At 40.9% G+C, this 16,477-nt stretch overlaps 1 protein-coding gene across 4 annotated transcripts in view; it reads left to right on the top strand.

Annotated features, from left to right (window-relative positions):
- The window catches only part of shisa6b (shisa family member 6b), a 67,827-nt gene extending 52,218 nt beyond the window's left edge, over window positions 1-15,609 (top strand). For 2 of the 4 annotated variants that reach the window (XM_088284028.1, XM_088284027.1), the window contains 5 exons: window positions 3,430-3,492; window positions 4,735-4,755; window positions 8,959-9,111; window positions 11,521-11,624; window positions 13,628-15,609. In XM_088284028.1, the coding sequence (XP_088140154.1) occupies window positions 3,430-3,492; window positions 4,735-4,755; window positions 8,959-9,111; window positions 11,521-11,624; window positions 13,628-14,485 (1,199 nt within the window). In that variant the 3' untranslated portion in view covers window positions 14,486-15,609. The remainder of the gene's footprint in view (window positions 1-3,429; window positions 3,493-4,734; window positions 4,756-8,958; window positions 9,112-11,520; window positions 11,625-13,627) is intronic. The other 2 variants (XM_088284030.1, XM_088284029.1) reach the window with 1 other exon arrangement.
- The last annotated feature ends 868 nt before the right edge of the window (window positions 15,610-16,477 follow it).

Genomic DNA, 16,477 nt, shown 5'->3' with positions numbered 1-16,477 from the left:
ATCTCTTTAAGATGTCACCTTTGATGCCAGTAGCTTTAGAGATATAGCTAAAGCGCCCCTGTAAACTACCACCTACAGTATATGTGACCTTCTCAAATAATGCCAAACGGCCTTTAACATTATGATCTTCTGCAACTTATTTTTCATAAAGATTAAAAAGAAAGGCATAAGGTTGTGAAGCTGTACAAAATGGCAGGACAGCAGAACCATTTGTAATAGTTAAATACCGTTACAATATACTAATAGGTGTGACTAATGTTAATACTTTTGAGAATAATGACATTTAATGCATCTCCAAAAATGAAAAAAAAAAATAATGTTGCAGTTGTGGAACTCAATATATGCTTGTGGTAGAAAAAAATATTTTATTTTACTTTTGCATTCATATTGTGCATTTACGTATGCCTCGCTATGCTACAAAAAGCAAGCCCAACAATGCCATCCTAATTTTATTTTCAGAAAAACAACACTAATAATCTCGTCTATGTAAAGTTTCAAAAGGGTGAAAAAAAAACAGCAAAGGAAGATTATGAATACACATGCCATCTATCCCCATACACGGACGGAGCAAATATTGAAAGTCGTGAGATGAGAGCGCCAGCCTTCCCTGTCCTCTTGTCACTTGTGTGACAGATGTAAATGGATGTTTCAGCAGTTGGCTCTAATGTATTTTTAAACAGGCACAGCACCAGATAGCAAATGAAGTGTCGCCAGCGCAACTCTCTACGACGGGGTCCTCCATCTATCTGTTCTTCCTTTCGCTCAGACATCGAAACCTACAATGACAACCGCGCGCATTCCGACACAGCGCCGAGAATATCTGTCATTCATCAACTTTCTTAGAGCAACGGGCTGGCTAAAGGTCCCATCTTTCATTCTAAAGCACCTCCACTCCGCAGCGTCCGGCCGAGCCTGCACTCTGCCTGTCGACTGCAAACGCGCCTACCTACTAGGACGATGGATGAGTTAGGGAAACTGTTGTTTACTCTCTAAGTGCAAATTAAAGCCGCCGTGGTAGCCACACGGCAACACAGAAGACTGTCGGTGCTGATTATACTGATGTCATGTATACAGAGAAGGACAGTGAGAGAGGAGACGACCATGGACGGCATGTGGCTGAGGAACTTAGCTTAATACGCTACCCCTTATACATTGCTTGCCAAGGAACCATAAGTAGCACTTTGTTATTTTCAAATTAGAAGTCCTAAATAAACCCAGATCTTAAGGCCGTATCTCACTGAGCGGCAAAGGTTTTTTGAACATGTTCAAAATTTCTTTGCAGTTTGTGACCCTTAAAACTGTTTGCAAGTGTCTGGCACACGTCTTTGCAATGTTGAACAGACCCCGACGAGAAACCAACCTTTGGGCCACAGGCAAATATTCACAAACCTGATCAGGTTCTTGATAACGATTGGTTCGAAATGGATTAATTTGGGTCTAAAATGGACCAATTCACTACTGGGGTCAACTTTGATTTCGAAATGGAGTCATTTAGTAGAGAACAACAAATTGGCTCACTTAAAAAAAAAAAGAAAGAAAGAAAAAAAAATCTAAATAACCCAAAAAGTTAACATTGACCTTTGTGACCCAAATTGGGTTATTTCGACCCAACTGTTTTTAGAATATATGCCATGTACGTATTACTGCTACCAATAATAATATCACTCTTAAAACTATTGTTTCCAAAGTAACCCACATTGGGTGTTAAAGCTAACCCAATGCGGGTCCAAATGGCACAGAGCCAATGCTGGGTTATTTTATATCCTGTGAATTAGGATGAGGATTTGACCCTGCACGTTGGGTCAAGATTTTGATCCAACGAGGGGTAACAACTATTCGTACTGATGAGCGAAAACTACCAAGAAAAACAAATTTTCTAAGAATTCAACGTCCCCTTGTAAGGGGTCTCTACAGTTTTTACACCAGGTGCCCTTAATGACACAGCCCACCCATTTTCAGAGCGTCTGCTGCCATCCAACCGCCAGCAACAAGTTCTAAGAAAATTGCATTCAATGTACTTCATCTTCTGGAAAGGGGAACCAGCTTGAGCGTGCCCAAATCTAATCTTGAACCCAATTTGGTGGGTCAAAACAATTAACCCAAGCGTGGGTTAATTTAAAAAAAAAAAAAAAAGGAAAATAAAATCACCCAATTTGATGGGCATATTTTGTGAAACAGAGAAACAATTATAATTTTCAAAAAGAAATACTTGGAAAGGAGCGACAGTATTATCTTCAACATTCATGTCTCGGTCACTTGAATAAATGAATGTCAGATTTTATTGCTTTCTGCAGTTGAAGAGTTCAGCGTGTTGCAAACACTTGAACGCTACACACCGAGCAAGGACAATTAAGTGCGATTTAAACTACATCTTGCTTAGTCGGGCCTTTTTGTTTTCCTAGTTATCGAACAGCAGATCTAATAGATTGTGTTTTGGGAGTGATGATAAGCAGGTACTTCACTTTTTAATGGAAAAATATCCCTCCAGTCAGAGATAAAAATCAGATAAAGGCCCAAATTGCGAAATTAAAAAAAAAAAAAAAAAAAAAAAAAGAAAGACTGCATTTTTGCATAGGCAAAATTATGAACAAAAAATCTTTTTTTTTGTTAATAAATGTTAACAATAATACCTTTATTAATTTTCAAGGTTATTCAATAGAACCTCATTTTAAATATTTATATTTTATCTTCTTTATCTTTCATCTTGTTCATCATGTTAAAAATTTTATTTGCGTCTTTCTGATTGGCGTCAATGGATTGGCGATTTTTGAATAAAGCGAAATCCCAACAAATAAAATCGATATTCTTGTAATATGCTGCCAGGATCCTCGATTATCATGTATGCGTGATTGATTTTTTTTTTTTCTTTTTTGCTGCGTGTCATTGGCGTTCCCACCCTCTTCAAGATTGTATATTCATTGAGCCATCTTATTCTGACTTGAAATGCATAGATTTTGGATCGCTTCTCTTCTTATTTTCTGTTATATTTTACGTGTATGGTGTTGCAAGACAAGAAGAGCCGAACCTTGTTCGCAAGCCCCCCATCATATATAATTTTCTTTCGCCTGGAATGGTTTCACCGCCGCCGCAAACATGTTTGTAACCTTGTTTTTGCAGGATAATTATGAACAGATTCACACATCTTGCTTTACATCTCATTTTTCTTTTTTCCCCATGACTATGATTATTTTTGTTGCTTTCGTGATATTTCACACTCTGATCAAACAACTGAGAAACATTGCAGTGGCATTTCAATGCAGTATTTTGGAAATGGTGAAAAGCATATTTCACCAAAATGACATTGACACCTTTTATTGTGAATTATCTCTTTCATTGTCATCCTCATCCTTCTAAAACTCTGTATTAGGTTCGATACAGAGCATTTTTCATGAACACTGAACAGATCTGTCATTGCTTTTGTCATTGCAGGTACCCATCCGCACAACTATAACCATGTGGCTCTAGGTAGCCCCATACGCACCCCTAAGAATGGTAAGGAAAACTAGAGTGGGAGTGTGGGAATATCCGAGTATATTCACAGTTCGCTGTCTGACATGAAGGCATATCGGCCATTAACCTGATTACAGAGCTTGACGTGGTTGTACGGCGGGAAAAAAAAATATTCAACACTGCCTCTCCTTTCAAACTCCACTGTATATCTTTCTCCTATTGAAAATAAGGTCCTATATTTCCTGGACGGGGGAATTATTGAAGCTTCCCATCCTAGTTATGAGCAGGAAGCAGCCACTGACCATCTCGGGGAAAAAAAATAATTGGCTGGAGGTCAGCCCGTCCCCTGGCTGACAGGCCGTATGAAACCTTCAACGTTCCCCGCTGTTATCTGAGAACAAAAGTTATCACTGTAACCTCATGCACCGCTGCGACGGAGCATCAAGCTAAATTATTTTCTATTACAGCTGTCACTCACGTTTGTCCTAATGACTGCCCTGTGGTCACTAATTGGCTGTGTTGCATAAGGATACACAGTGGAGATAGGAGGAAAGCAGGGGTGAATCTGCACCAAGTCAGGCAATGGAAGGTCTTCAAATCTACTTACAACAATAAGATACATATTTGATGATGTATTTGTCGACTGAAATTGTAATGAGTATCTAAGTGATGTCATTTATTTATTTTAAATAATGCTAATTATTAAAACTCATCCACTGCCAGCCCAGGTAAAATGAATGGACTTTTTGACGTCTATATTCGTCAATGGTGGCGAATGAGTAAGTCCTGTAGTTTTTTTTTTCCGTGACCAAAAATCCCTTTGCAAACTCACATTGGTTATTCTGGATGCAGTCAACCTATTGAGGGGGAAATGTGACAAAATTGGACACAACTCGGTGACCATAAGGAAAATTCAGTTTACTCGTATGCATGTAAAACATGAAGTCAATTCCAACAACGCATCAAATACAAAAACCTTGATAGAACACTCTCTGACAGGCTTCAAATTTAAGCACAAGTTTTTTTCTTTCCTAGATAAAGTCCACTGCTAAGAAACCCCCAGTGGCCTGTGACAAACATGCAGGAAATAGCACAGAAAATGCACATCATTTGCACTTCCTTTATCACAAGCCTGGGAGATTAAAAAAAAAAAAAAAAGATTAAATTCCTTTTTCTGAGAGGGGAATTTTGTCGCAAGCTGTGGTGAATATGAAGTAGCCTCTGTTTGTGTCATCGTCAACATGTCACTGAACTTATTTTTTTTTTTCTACTTGGTTTTGGTAGCCCACCGATCATTGAGGCGCGGTAAGTTAAACTGAAATGATCTTTTATGTCCCCATACACACCACATGTGTTCTTCCACTAAATAAAAAGTTGCTGTTTGGTATGGATGCACCGTACTTGTGTACGACACAGAACCGGATGAATAATGTAGGCTGGAGGTACAAAAGCCAAAAATTCTAGGCGGTATATTTTGTCTTTCCAAAGATTACTAATGCTGCCACCTTCCAAAAAGAAAACAAAAAAACCCAAAACAAAACAAGATGGTAGTTTCAAGCCTCTTTTCATCTGTGGATTTTGGGTCGCAGTTGTTTCCGTCTCCATGTTAGCCAAACCACTTGGATGACGTAGGGGTCGGGGCTCTGTGGGCTTCACACCATCTGTTTAAGGATTTATTGTTCTTGCCTTTGAACACGCCTTTTTACGCATCAGCCAGTGAGTTTGGCAGGTTTTCACATACACGCAGTAACTATGGGAGAAGACCGCGTGATGATTTGCATCTTTAATCTCTGATTTGACCAATTTCTTTAGTTTGGCAGGGCAGGAAAATTGTCGTAGAATTCAAAGTTTGGAATTACATTTGTCATTGGTACGTGTGGGTCTAGTTCAACAAAGTGGTGTAAGTAGAAATACAGTAACAGCAAAAAAAAGATTAAGCTGAACTAAATTGGATTGGAACATATCACTGAACATAATTGGTACTGGCAAAACGAGGAAACAATTGCAGAATATTTGAGTAAATTCACGCTGCAGCATTTTGCTTCGTGCGTGTACCTCAGTCAAACTGATTTGTATTTGAATATCAGCTCAGGTCTTGCATGTTCTTCGCCTTCCTCCCCCATCCCAAAAACGTGTTAAGTGAAGGCTTAGAAATTGTCTACAGGTGTGAATTTGAATGGTAAGTTGTTTGTTTGACGTGCTCTGCAATTGACTGTTCAAATCGTGTGCCTGCTATTTAGTGGCATAGTTGTCAGACTTTTTACGACTATGTGAACATAAGGTTAATTTATTTTAAATATGATTCAAGTTTGGAAAATACAATTGTAGCATTCCATTAGATTTAGTGCGCATCTCACATTTGTAAAGATCACCCTTCCGATGTTGTAGGTCAAGAATAGATGGACAGATATGATAAGATTCACTAGAGCGTCACCTCAAAGTCCAAAAGACCGATATTGCCGAAAGGCCAAGACTAGAAAACTTATCTGATAGTTACTACCTTATACGACGATCGAGATGACGAAAGGGCACCGTGACACCAGTAAAACTTTAAAACATCTGACTTTAATTTTTTAGTCTGAGACTGAAAATCGTTAGATGGAAGCCCAGCTATTGTAAAACGACATGAGAAATGTTATAATTTGATAATTACTAAATGGATCAGCTCTAATGCCTGCCAAAATGCCAAAACTAATAAGCTTAAAATGTGAAAATCGTTTTCACTTATAAGGAATTCAACACTTTTTACCGCACTTCCAAAAGATTTTTTCATTGGAACGCTCCCGAAATGGTCGCGTTCCAATGAAAAAGATGTGTTCACAAAAAGACTAATGCAATATTTTAAAAGCCTCCAAATGTCAAGTCAGTCTATCACTGCGTCTTGTGTGTGTTGTGATGACGTTGGTTTTGAAATGAAGAGCACTATAGTGCAGCCTGAGTCAAATCATCCCTTATTGATGCAGTCCACACACATCCTTCACAGCCCCTCCGGCTCCCGGGAACCCCTGTTGTTACCCCCCCCCCCGTCGTTCGTGCTCAAGCTTTCCTCCTCATTTCACTCTATTTTTCTCTCCTTGTCATCATTTTGCTGCCCCTTTATCCTTTTTAAAGCTTTGCTTATCTCCACTGTCTTGCTCTCTTCCTCCCCTCCATCATGCAGTCGTTACCAACGCTGTATTTTTATCTGTTCATTGGAGGCTGGTCTGGGGCCGCACCCATGACTGCAGCTCTGCACCGCTCCACAGACTCGCAAGCTCACATGGGAGAACCAGATAGAGCACGAGCGAGTGAGAAAATGAGAGTGGGGCCTTGTAAATGGACAAGAAAGAATTAAGGAGCAAAAGTGGGTGGCAGCATGGTTGGATAGATAAAATTGACAGAGCGTGGAAGTCCGCAGTGGATGGGAGACACGGGGAGGATGGCAAACTCGTGCATTTGTGTGAAGGCGCGATAAAGGCAAAGATGAAAGTAGAAGCAACCTCTCCCTTTTCGTCTTCCCGGCATCATATCGCAGCACATTCAGCCGGAGCAGGCGTAGCGGGCTGCCTGACACCGTTCCTGATGACAACTCACAATACGGTCACAAGCAGGGTCACTCTCCAGGCACACATCTGTTGTTTGTGGTCTTGTCTCTATTTTCCTTTTTCCAATCTGTTGGACACCACTTTCTCCCATCACATCCTGTCACTTGTCAAGTCAGTCCTGTGCCAAACACCCCACTGAGTCCCTGATATTCATACAGTTTGACCCCCAACTTCGCCGTCACTAAAGTCAGTTGGAGTTTTTAAACCTGCAGCCATTCCCCAAAGGCAGAGTCACTTAAATTTAATGGTTAAGCTGAAGCTTGGGCAAAGAAACAGCTCCCTTGAATAAGTCGACGGAGAAGGCAGGTGTTAAGCTGAGATAGCCACACAAGGTTTGAGCCATGCTGTCACTCCAGTCCCATCAAAGCAACAATATTAGGACTCCTTGAGTAACAGACAAAATTGTTCTTCTAGCTTTCTTTTGCCCTCTTTTAAGACAATTTCAAAATGAAACAATATTTCACCTCTACAAACTATCAACAGCATTTTGACACTCTTCAGTGCAGTTGCAGGGAGCCCCAAACAGGATTGTTTTTCGATTGTACAGTTGCATCATACTATAAACCAGGGGTCCTCAATCCTGTTCCTCGAGGGCCAGTGTCTTGCAGGTTTTCCATCACTCCTTGCTGCAACACAGCTGATTCAAATGATCAGATAATCAGCAAGGTTGTCGAAGCTAGATAACGATGGCTCAGGTGTGTTGTACCAGGGCAGGACAACGGCCCTCGAGGAACAGGATTGAAGACCCCTGCTATAAACCAAGAGATTTTGCTGACTATGTTCGGAATTTAATTTTGATTTCTGTACATTTATGTACAACGCCATGCTCTCGCACTTTACTCTACAGCAATCCTGTTCCTCAAGGTGTCATGGCCGTTTTCCATCACTCCCTGCTGCAACACATCGATTCAAATGATCAGATAATCAGCGAGGACTGCAGAAGCTTGTCAACAATCCTGATCATTTGCAATCAGTTGTGATGCAGCGTGGAGAGATAGAAAACTGGTAGTGCAGCGGACCTCGAGGAACAGGATTGAAGACTCTTGCGCTACAATTTATGGGCTGTATGATGTCCTTATATCCCAATTGCCGAGTCAGTTTCTGTCTGTACCGTGTTGCGGAAAGGATGAAACACTGCATCTCGAAATTGATTTATTCTTTTAATAAACTCGGAATTTGGAGAATGAAAAACAAAATCCGACATCTGATTAGCCCAGAAGTAGTGTGAAAAACGGTCCGTATTTTGTCAATTGGCACACTTTTATTGGTTTGAATGACAAAGCTGCCATGCAGCAAATTGTTTCATCAAGAGCTCATTAAAGTTTTTGTGAAAAGGGCAATAAGGAAGCAGATAGTAAATTGCAAGTATTTACTCGGCCGGAGATAAGAGGTTCAAAAGGAAACAATTCAACTGATTTTATTATGCTCTTGGTTAAATTTCACCACGCCATTAACTTGAGGCCACATTGAACACCTTTGTGCAAAAGAAAAATGATTCTTGGTTAACACTCAGCCAGTGTTTGTGTAGAATCCGTCTTTCAAATACACAGAGAGGAACATTTATTCTATTCCATAATCGCTAGGAGCATCCAGGGACAAAATCAATGCAAATATAGTATAGGCACTTCTTCTGTTCAGCAAGTTCAACAGATACAGAACAAATACAACCATTGAGTTTAAAATTTCATGCTAGGGAACAGTGCACGATTGGTTTACAGCAAAACTGCCTCCAGGAAATATTTGTAGGACTAAGAACTCCAGCTTCAATCTTTGCTTTTTCGTCTCAGCGGGTGGTCGTCTTCCATCGTGGTTGCCTGTGGTCTCATCGTGCTTTTTAAACGGGGAGGAGGGTGGAAAGGAGAGTCCTGCCCAATTCTTTTTTCCTCCCTCCCATCTGTCTGTATATGTATGTACGTGTCTCTAGACAACAATCGGATAAGTGGCATCCTGACCTCGCAGACGGAGCCCTACGACCTGTCTTTTTCACGCTCCTTCCAGAGTCTGTCCCACCTGCCGCCCTCCTACGAGGCGGCCATCAAAGCCGACCTCAGCCGCTTCTCGTCCCTGAAGAAACTGAGTAGGTCCAAGTTCACAGCACTCATGCAAGAGCAGGATCCCCCTGATGTCATGCATGGTTTTTGTGCCTTGATCGACGAGACCTTGAGCAATTTTTTCCAGGATGCTATACAGGTCCCATTGTGAGGGAACTTTGGTGAATGCAAAACCACTAGACTGAAATTAGAATCAGACTCCAAAAAATAATACAAGTTCAGTTTGTGCTCGCGTTGCCAAGATCTCCCTTTTTTTTTTAGTTTCCAGTTAGTCCCTTTACTATAAATACTAAATCTCTCTCTCTCTCTCTCTTTCGCTCTCTCTCACTCTCTGCTCTCGTAAATACAGTATCCTTCTGTTATGTTCTTCTGTTAATGCCACGTACAGTTTTGCTTTCGGCTATTCTTTTTGCGTTAATCCTTTCCTCACCAAACAGAAGTCTTGTGAAGAACGCCAACATCATTCATTGACATGCGGCAAATTCGATTTTTTTTACAAACTGGAAATTTTTTGTTGAATACCAAATTGTAAAACCTCAGAGTGATTCAACTTTAGAGATTCCACCGTACAGTGAATCTTATCCCGCTTATGTATCTCAAAAAACAACTCACTCTTCTGTCTCTGTTCCACTTCTGCACACTAATCAGACGTTTAAGCCGTTTTATGCCTTGCCCAGCTCGGTATTGATTTAGTGTAGCTTTGGTGGATTTCTGGAGTACAATGTGGTCTCATTTCATGACATTCTTAAAGTGGAACACAAATATTCCTTAAGGCTTGTGTAATTTCATCATTCCTGCCTCACTTCACTGCTGGCTCCCAGTCAAAGTGAGCGGAGCCATTCACAATACCTTCCATCAGGTCTCACTCCATACGGCTTACCCTTGTTTAGCTGGCAGGCACGAGCAGAGAAAAATGACAAGGTAGCAGGATGCACTTCCTTTTAATCTTTTTGAGAAGAAACACTTTAAGGGCCATGATACTAAAATATAACGAAATATAGAATATCAAGAGAGTCCCTTTAAAAGCAGATGATTGCAAACGGATGGGATGGTCCTGAATCAGTTGTCACAACAAAAGGACGAAAGGTTCTTTCCAGTTACACAGGGAAAATAAAATGAACTTTAAGTGTTGGGCTATAATAAAAGGGACCAATACAAGAATGCTTAGAGTGCAAATTGACATCAACATTGAAAAAAATCAGTTTGCTGTGCTAGGGAGTATACCTGTACATTACAAATTATTATTTTAGAGTAAAATAATAAGGTTGTTGAGTGTGCAATGTGCGTGTTACATCCGAGAAAAGGAACATCTTGTCATTATGAATGGTCATGGTGAGTCGATTTGCGGAAAGAAGGCATGACTGGCCGCTGAAGGGGATTTTGGCGACGAGTAGTCTTGACAGGTGGCATAAACAACACCTGACACATATAGCTCAGACTCAAAGGTCGTTTGTGAATTCTCAATAAAGCTGTTTGCTCCGTTTTTTTTTATTTCACCCTACGTCTTACTACGTCAGATGAGTTAACATTTGGGTTAGCGTTCAGAAAGAACAAAATGATGTAACTTTTGACGGAGAAATACTAATCATTAATATTTATAATGGTAAATGGGGAAGTTTGATATCACTTATTTACAGAGCTTTGAATACTCACCGATACCGTGGTGCAAAAATCGCGAACAAAGACATTTCTTTTTGATGCAGATGATGTTTCACCAATGTGTCATTATGCCAAAGTTATAGAGCCACTACTACAACTGTTGAGGAGATCTTACTCTGCCACATTTTTTCTTTTTTGCCTTAAGTACCAGTGGCTGGAAGCTTTGACGAGTACTTGATATCATAAAATAAGGCCTGTATCGGCCTGATACTGAAACCGAGTATCGGTACTGGCCCGATCCTGATAGTTAAACAATATATACTTTGCATTTGTTTGCATGGCATGTTGTTGGTGCTCCAGTGCTTTCTCTGTGACTGTCTGGAAAATATTCTGGTCTGAATGCATGTCAGAATTATGTACAGTATATCCATTTAAAAGAAGGGAACATCATGACATTCAAGAATACACACATCATTGTGCAGTGTTACTCTATGCTGTTTAGCATGTACTAGATGTCTATGTGATATGACAATGTTTGAATCTCCTTTTGTGTGACCTTTGAGAAATTTCCCCCCACAGCCACAGCCTCCTGTCGGCTTCCCAATCTGGATATGTGGATATTATATGCCTGGCATGTATTACAATGTGACTGCAATTCTCTGTCTCTTCTTTCACACTCAACTCAATGATCTTGTAAAGGTGACAGTCTGTTCTCTGAAATCAGAAATGCCTTGCTCTTGATCTACGTTCTTCCCTTGCATTCCAACAAGATCTTTTCTCTGAATATCCTCTTCAACCTTTTGCATCTTTTTTATCCCTCCTCATATCCTCTGCAGCAGATAAAGAAGTTGAGGACTACTACTCTCGTAAGCGACACCTGCCTGACCTGGCAGCAAGAGGCACTCTTCCTTTGCATGTACTCAAAATCACTCAAGACCAGGTGGGTAAAGAGGTGCTTATTCTCTCCTGTAAGCCAAATAAAGAGTCTTATATTTGAGTCTTGAAAAATATTTTGGTTTAACAGTGGATTTCCTTCCTTCTCTGCAAATAACAGCATTTGGTCGAAGTAGTCATTATAGCAGGTGTGGGCAAACTACGGCCCGGGGGCCACAAGCGTCCTGTTAAACGTTTTAATCTGGCCCGACGAGCTTGAATAAAATTAAATAAATAACCCTTGTTAATGTTTTATTTTCTAAATACTGTGGTTTTTCAAAGACAGATATATTGTTGTAATGATTTCGTTCACTTTCATTTAAAATTTAATGTATGTTTTTGCTCACATGATGCGAGGTTACCAAAACACTCCATCCATCTGCTCCTGGCCCGGCCCCTCTGTCAAATTTTAGAACCCATTGAGGCCCACCAATCAAAATGTTTGCCCACCCCTGCATTACAGTAACGTTTGGAGTGAGAGGAGTAGAAGTACAGTACTTAAAGGTTGGGGCATTGTAGTTCATTTATTGGTTGACGAACAATCGCCACTTCCATGTCATCCCTCGAATTATCTTTTATTATTAGGCAGCCACTTGTAAAGTCACTTCAGTCCAGGGATAGCCAAGCGTGGCGTGGCTTCCACTGATTCTTACATCCGGAGACACGATCATCAGATGAGTTTGTTTCTAGTACTTGGAACAGTAGTATTGAGGATAATATCTCACAGTCATTTCTGACTAGCAGAGGCCTCATGGAGTGGATACTAATATTTTGATGGACAGTGTTGAAGCAATTTTCTACTTCAGTCAGTCTGTCTCAAGCACTGCTCATCTCATGCAACATTGATGAATTGCTGCAGTTTTTTTGTTCAAATTACTGGTGCTGGTCTGCTGTCAAGGCTCTTGCAAAGCTGATACACCCGTCTGCCAAATTACTCAAAGTAAACACAAGCCAGATCAGGTTGTCTTGGTTCTATCTCAAGTTAAACCAGGGGTCCTCAATCCTGTTCCTCGAGGACCAATGTCCTGCGTATTTTCCATCTCTCCCTGCTGTGTCACACCTGATTCAAATGATCAGATAATCAGCAAGGTCTGTGGAAACTAGATAACCATCCTGTGTGTGCAGCAGGGAGAGACGGCAAATTGGCAGGACGCCTGCCCTCGAGGAAGAGGATTGAAGACCCTTGAGTTAAACCAACCAGTAGTACTTGGTAGAAACATGGAAAACATGGATTAAAAAATTAATTCAGCAGGTTTGGAGCAACAATAGAGGGCAAAACTTATGATAAATGGATGTTACAGCCTACAGTAGGAACATGGCTGCGTTTGGTATCAGTCCTTCTTCAATATATGCAGTAGTGCCTTTGCCAATTTGTAGTGCTTTTCAAATATTTAGTGAGTATTGATTATCCCATACATAGTCCCCTAAATGTATTCCCACAATTCATCTTGAAAATTCATGAACAACCAATGGTCACTAGAAAGGCAATTTGTCCCGTGATGCATTGTGCCGATACAGAAAAGAATTTACCGTTTTTCCAGAGTATCGATTTTCGGCTTGAGACATATTCACGACATGTGACGCGATAGTCGTCTCCCAACTCTAATGCTTTGGATTTGGACCTGAGCCTTTGAGCGCATGTCGAAACGTTCTTGAGCAAGACACTGACCCCCTCATTGCTCTTAAAGCTGCATCATCAGTAGGTTATTGTGGATACACTATTGAATCGTTTTGAGTACCTTGAAGGTTGACAAGCGTTATATTACAATATTTGTTCAAGAAGCTGTCATTTATCCCGTGCATTTTAATTATGCAACAGAAATTATGTCATTATTGGCGCACCCTCATATTGTTAGATAAGTATTTTCATATGACTGATGAGTTAATCATATAGTCAACTAAAAAATCCCTAAACAGGAATAAGCGAGTAGGCAATAAGGGCATGATTGAAGAAAGACCCCATGACTAACAATTTCCTCTTTTCTGCTCTTCCCTTATTCTGTTATGCAGCATCGAGAACAGCAGCAGCTACAGAGTCAGGTTCCACAGTCTTCCATGTTGCAGGCAACTCCCCAGTCACAGTCCTCCCAACAGCAGTCCCAGCAAAGACTAAGACCCCGTCGCGTCCAGAGAGCCATGTCTCAGGATCGTGTCCTGTCCCCACAGAGGGCCCCACAGCAGGATTACAACACGTCCTCGAATGGTATGTCCCCTTACGGAGGCCGAATTCTCTCAGACGAACAGCTGCTGTCTGCCGAACGTCTTCGATCCCAGGAACGCCTACTTCCACAGGACCGCTATACTTCCCAAGACCGCCTGTACACCAAAGACCGCATGTACTCCAAGGACCGACTTCTCTCACAGGATCACCTCTACTCAAAAGACCGCCACTACTCTCAAGAACGACTCCACTCACAAGATCGCCTGTACTCACAAGACCGCCTTCTATCCCAGGATCCTCTGCTCTCGCCGGACAAGCTGATGATGTCGCTGAAACGCGGCATGGTCAGTAGTATTTCCGGTGGGTTTTATGGAAGCGACAAGTCCATGTCGCGTGCGATCTCGCACACAGACGTCTTCATACCCACCACGCCTCTTATGGATCGATACAAGATGACCAAAATGCACTCCCATCCCAGTGCCTCGAACAACGGCGGCGGTGGAGTCAGCGCTGGAGCTCCAGGAGCGGCAGCAGCCCCACACTCCAACACTTTAGCAATGAACCAGACTGTATCCAAGCGGCAGGCATTTGCCGCCAGACGGACTCACACTGTGGAGCAGCTCCACTACGCCCCACAGCATCACCAGCAGCAACAGCAACATCCACAGCACTACCGCACAGGAAGCAAGACTGAGGTGACTGTGTAATGGCAACCAAGGAGTGCCTGAACTGCACAGACAAAAACACAACTGTGTCATTGGCCGGGGTAGGCCGGCGCGCTCACTACTCGATTATCGTAGGACAGTAGTGACTTCATTTTACTTTGACCCATGTTCCAGGACCAAGAACATCCACTAGCTTAATGTGAGAGACCGGTAAAATGAGATACACTGTACACTACATTCAGATTATTTTAATTTGGGAGGTGCAAAATTGTCACTTTCATATGCCGACTATCGCTCCCTTCTCGCTTCATTCTCTTATTCACGCACAGGCCCTGGCCTCATTTCGTGTCTTTTCAAGTCTCGACTGACCCCCTTTGTCCAGCCAATCTACTATATCTATGAACTTCTCTGGCAAATTTTCAAGGGCTTTGCACAGTGAAACCCACGGGCCAAATTTCTCCTTGATTTCTGATGTGCAACACAAATGATGAGCTTGGATGAACCTGTATTCACATTATAAATATATAAATAAATTGATTAAAAAAAACATCACTTGTGCACCCTGTCCTACTCATAACTATAAAGCATCTCAAAGAGAGAAGCTGAAATGGATGTTGTTTGCACTATCAGGTGCCTCTAACAGATATTCCATTTCTAAAAATGAAGTGGTTATGTGGGTTACAAAGCACAATCATGAGGGGAAATATTGTTTCAGAGATTTTACTGATGGCTAGCATTTTCTTTTGCAAGCAAACCATAACAATTATATATTTTCTTTCTTTTGCTTCAAGTAGATGATTGTAAATAAGCTATAATAGAAACATTATCCTGGACAGCTCTGAACTGAATGGACTTCGTATTAGACTGTCTGTTTTAAATAGATTCTTTAAAAGAATAACTAAAAACTATCACTGTTTTGTGAGTTCAGATTAGAAACCCACTTAACCAAGTATTTGACAGGAAAAACTACTATACTGTGTGTGTCTTTGCAAAACTGTTTGTAGGGAGAAAAGAATGACTGTGTGATGATTAAAAAAAAATGTATACCACTGTTCATGCTTGGATGTGTACCGTGTTCCATTGACATCACCGAAGTTGAAGATTATTGAAATGGATTATAATGCTTGTAGGGGCAAATAAACATTCATATTTTTCTAAACATTCAATATTGTTACTTCAGGTCTATCTGTGTTGTGTATCTTTATTTGCACTGTGTTACGAGAGGATGACACAATGCGTTGTGCGATTTGTGGGTTTTTGATTCATACTAGTTGAAGGAGGCTTCGCAAGGGCTAACAATGGATGGAGATGAGTTTAAAGATAAGAAAAATACTTAAAGAACATTCTAGAAAATAACTACTAAATATTATGATCCAAGGCTTTTATTTAGACAACGTATAATCCTCAGCAATTACCAAAACTTCCTACAGTTGAACTTTCCTCATACAACGAAAATGGCATTCCTCAACGTAGAACTGCGACTGGGCTTTCGATGAGCCTATTACATTGTTTTAGTTTAAATGAGTAGCTTCGACTGAAGTCATATAGGTCTCCTATAATTCATCTGAACTTTTACATCTGGCGTGCATAACAAAGAACATCACTAATTATACTGACTTTACTGTACTGCACAAAATTTGGCCTCATTCATAGACATGCACGTATATATACATACACACACACCCCAAAATAAATAAATAAAAACATGAATAAATAAAATCGGTGGTCTGTAGACCTGAGGCAGTGGGCAGGTACGTCGGGATGTAGGAGCTCAGTGAGGTAATGATTTGGAGACAAACTAAAGTATCTTAAAATTAACTCTAAAGTGCTGGGGTTAAGTGCTCCCTCTTCCGAGCTCCAGTTAAAATGCAAGCTGCAGCATTTTGGACTAGTTGGAGATGCTTGAGTGATCACTGGCTGAGTCCAAAAATAAAGTGCATTACTGTAATCTAGTTTATATGTAACAAAGGCATGGATTACTTTTTCTAAGTGCTGCCGAGAAAGAAAGGACTTCACTTTACCCATTAGCCTAAA

This window comes from Idiotropiscis lumnitzeri, chromosome 20, assembly GCF_059441095.1.
Source record: "Idiotropiscis lumnitzeri isolate Australia: NSW breed Sydney's pygmy pipehorse chromosome 20, RoL_Ilum_1.0, whole genome shotgun sequence".
NCBI lineage: Eukaryota > Metazoa > Chordata > Actinopteri > Syngnathiformes > Syngnathidae > Idiotropiscis > Idiotropiscis lumnitzeri.
The sequence above is the reverse complement of the archived record's forward strand: the minus strand, read 5'-3'. Positions and strand labels throughout refer to the sequence as shown.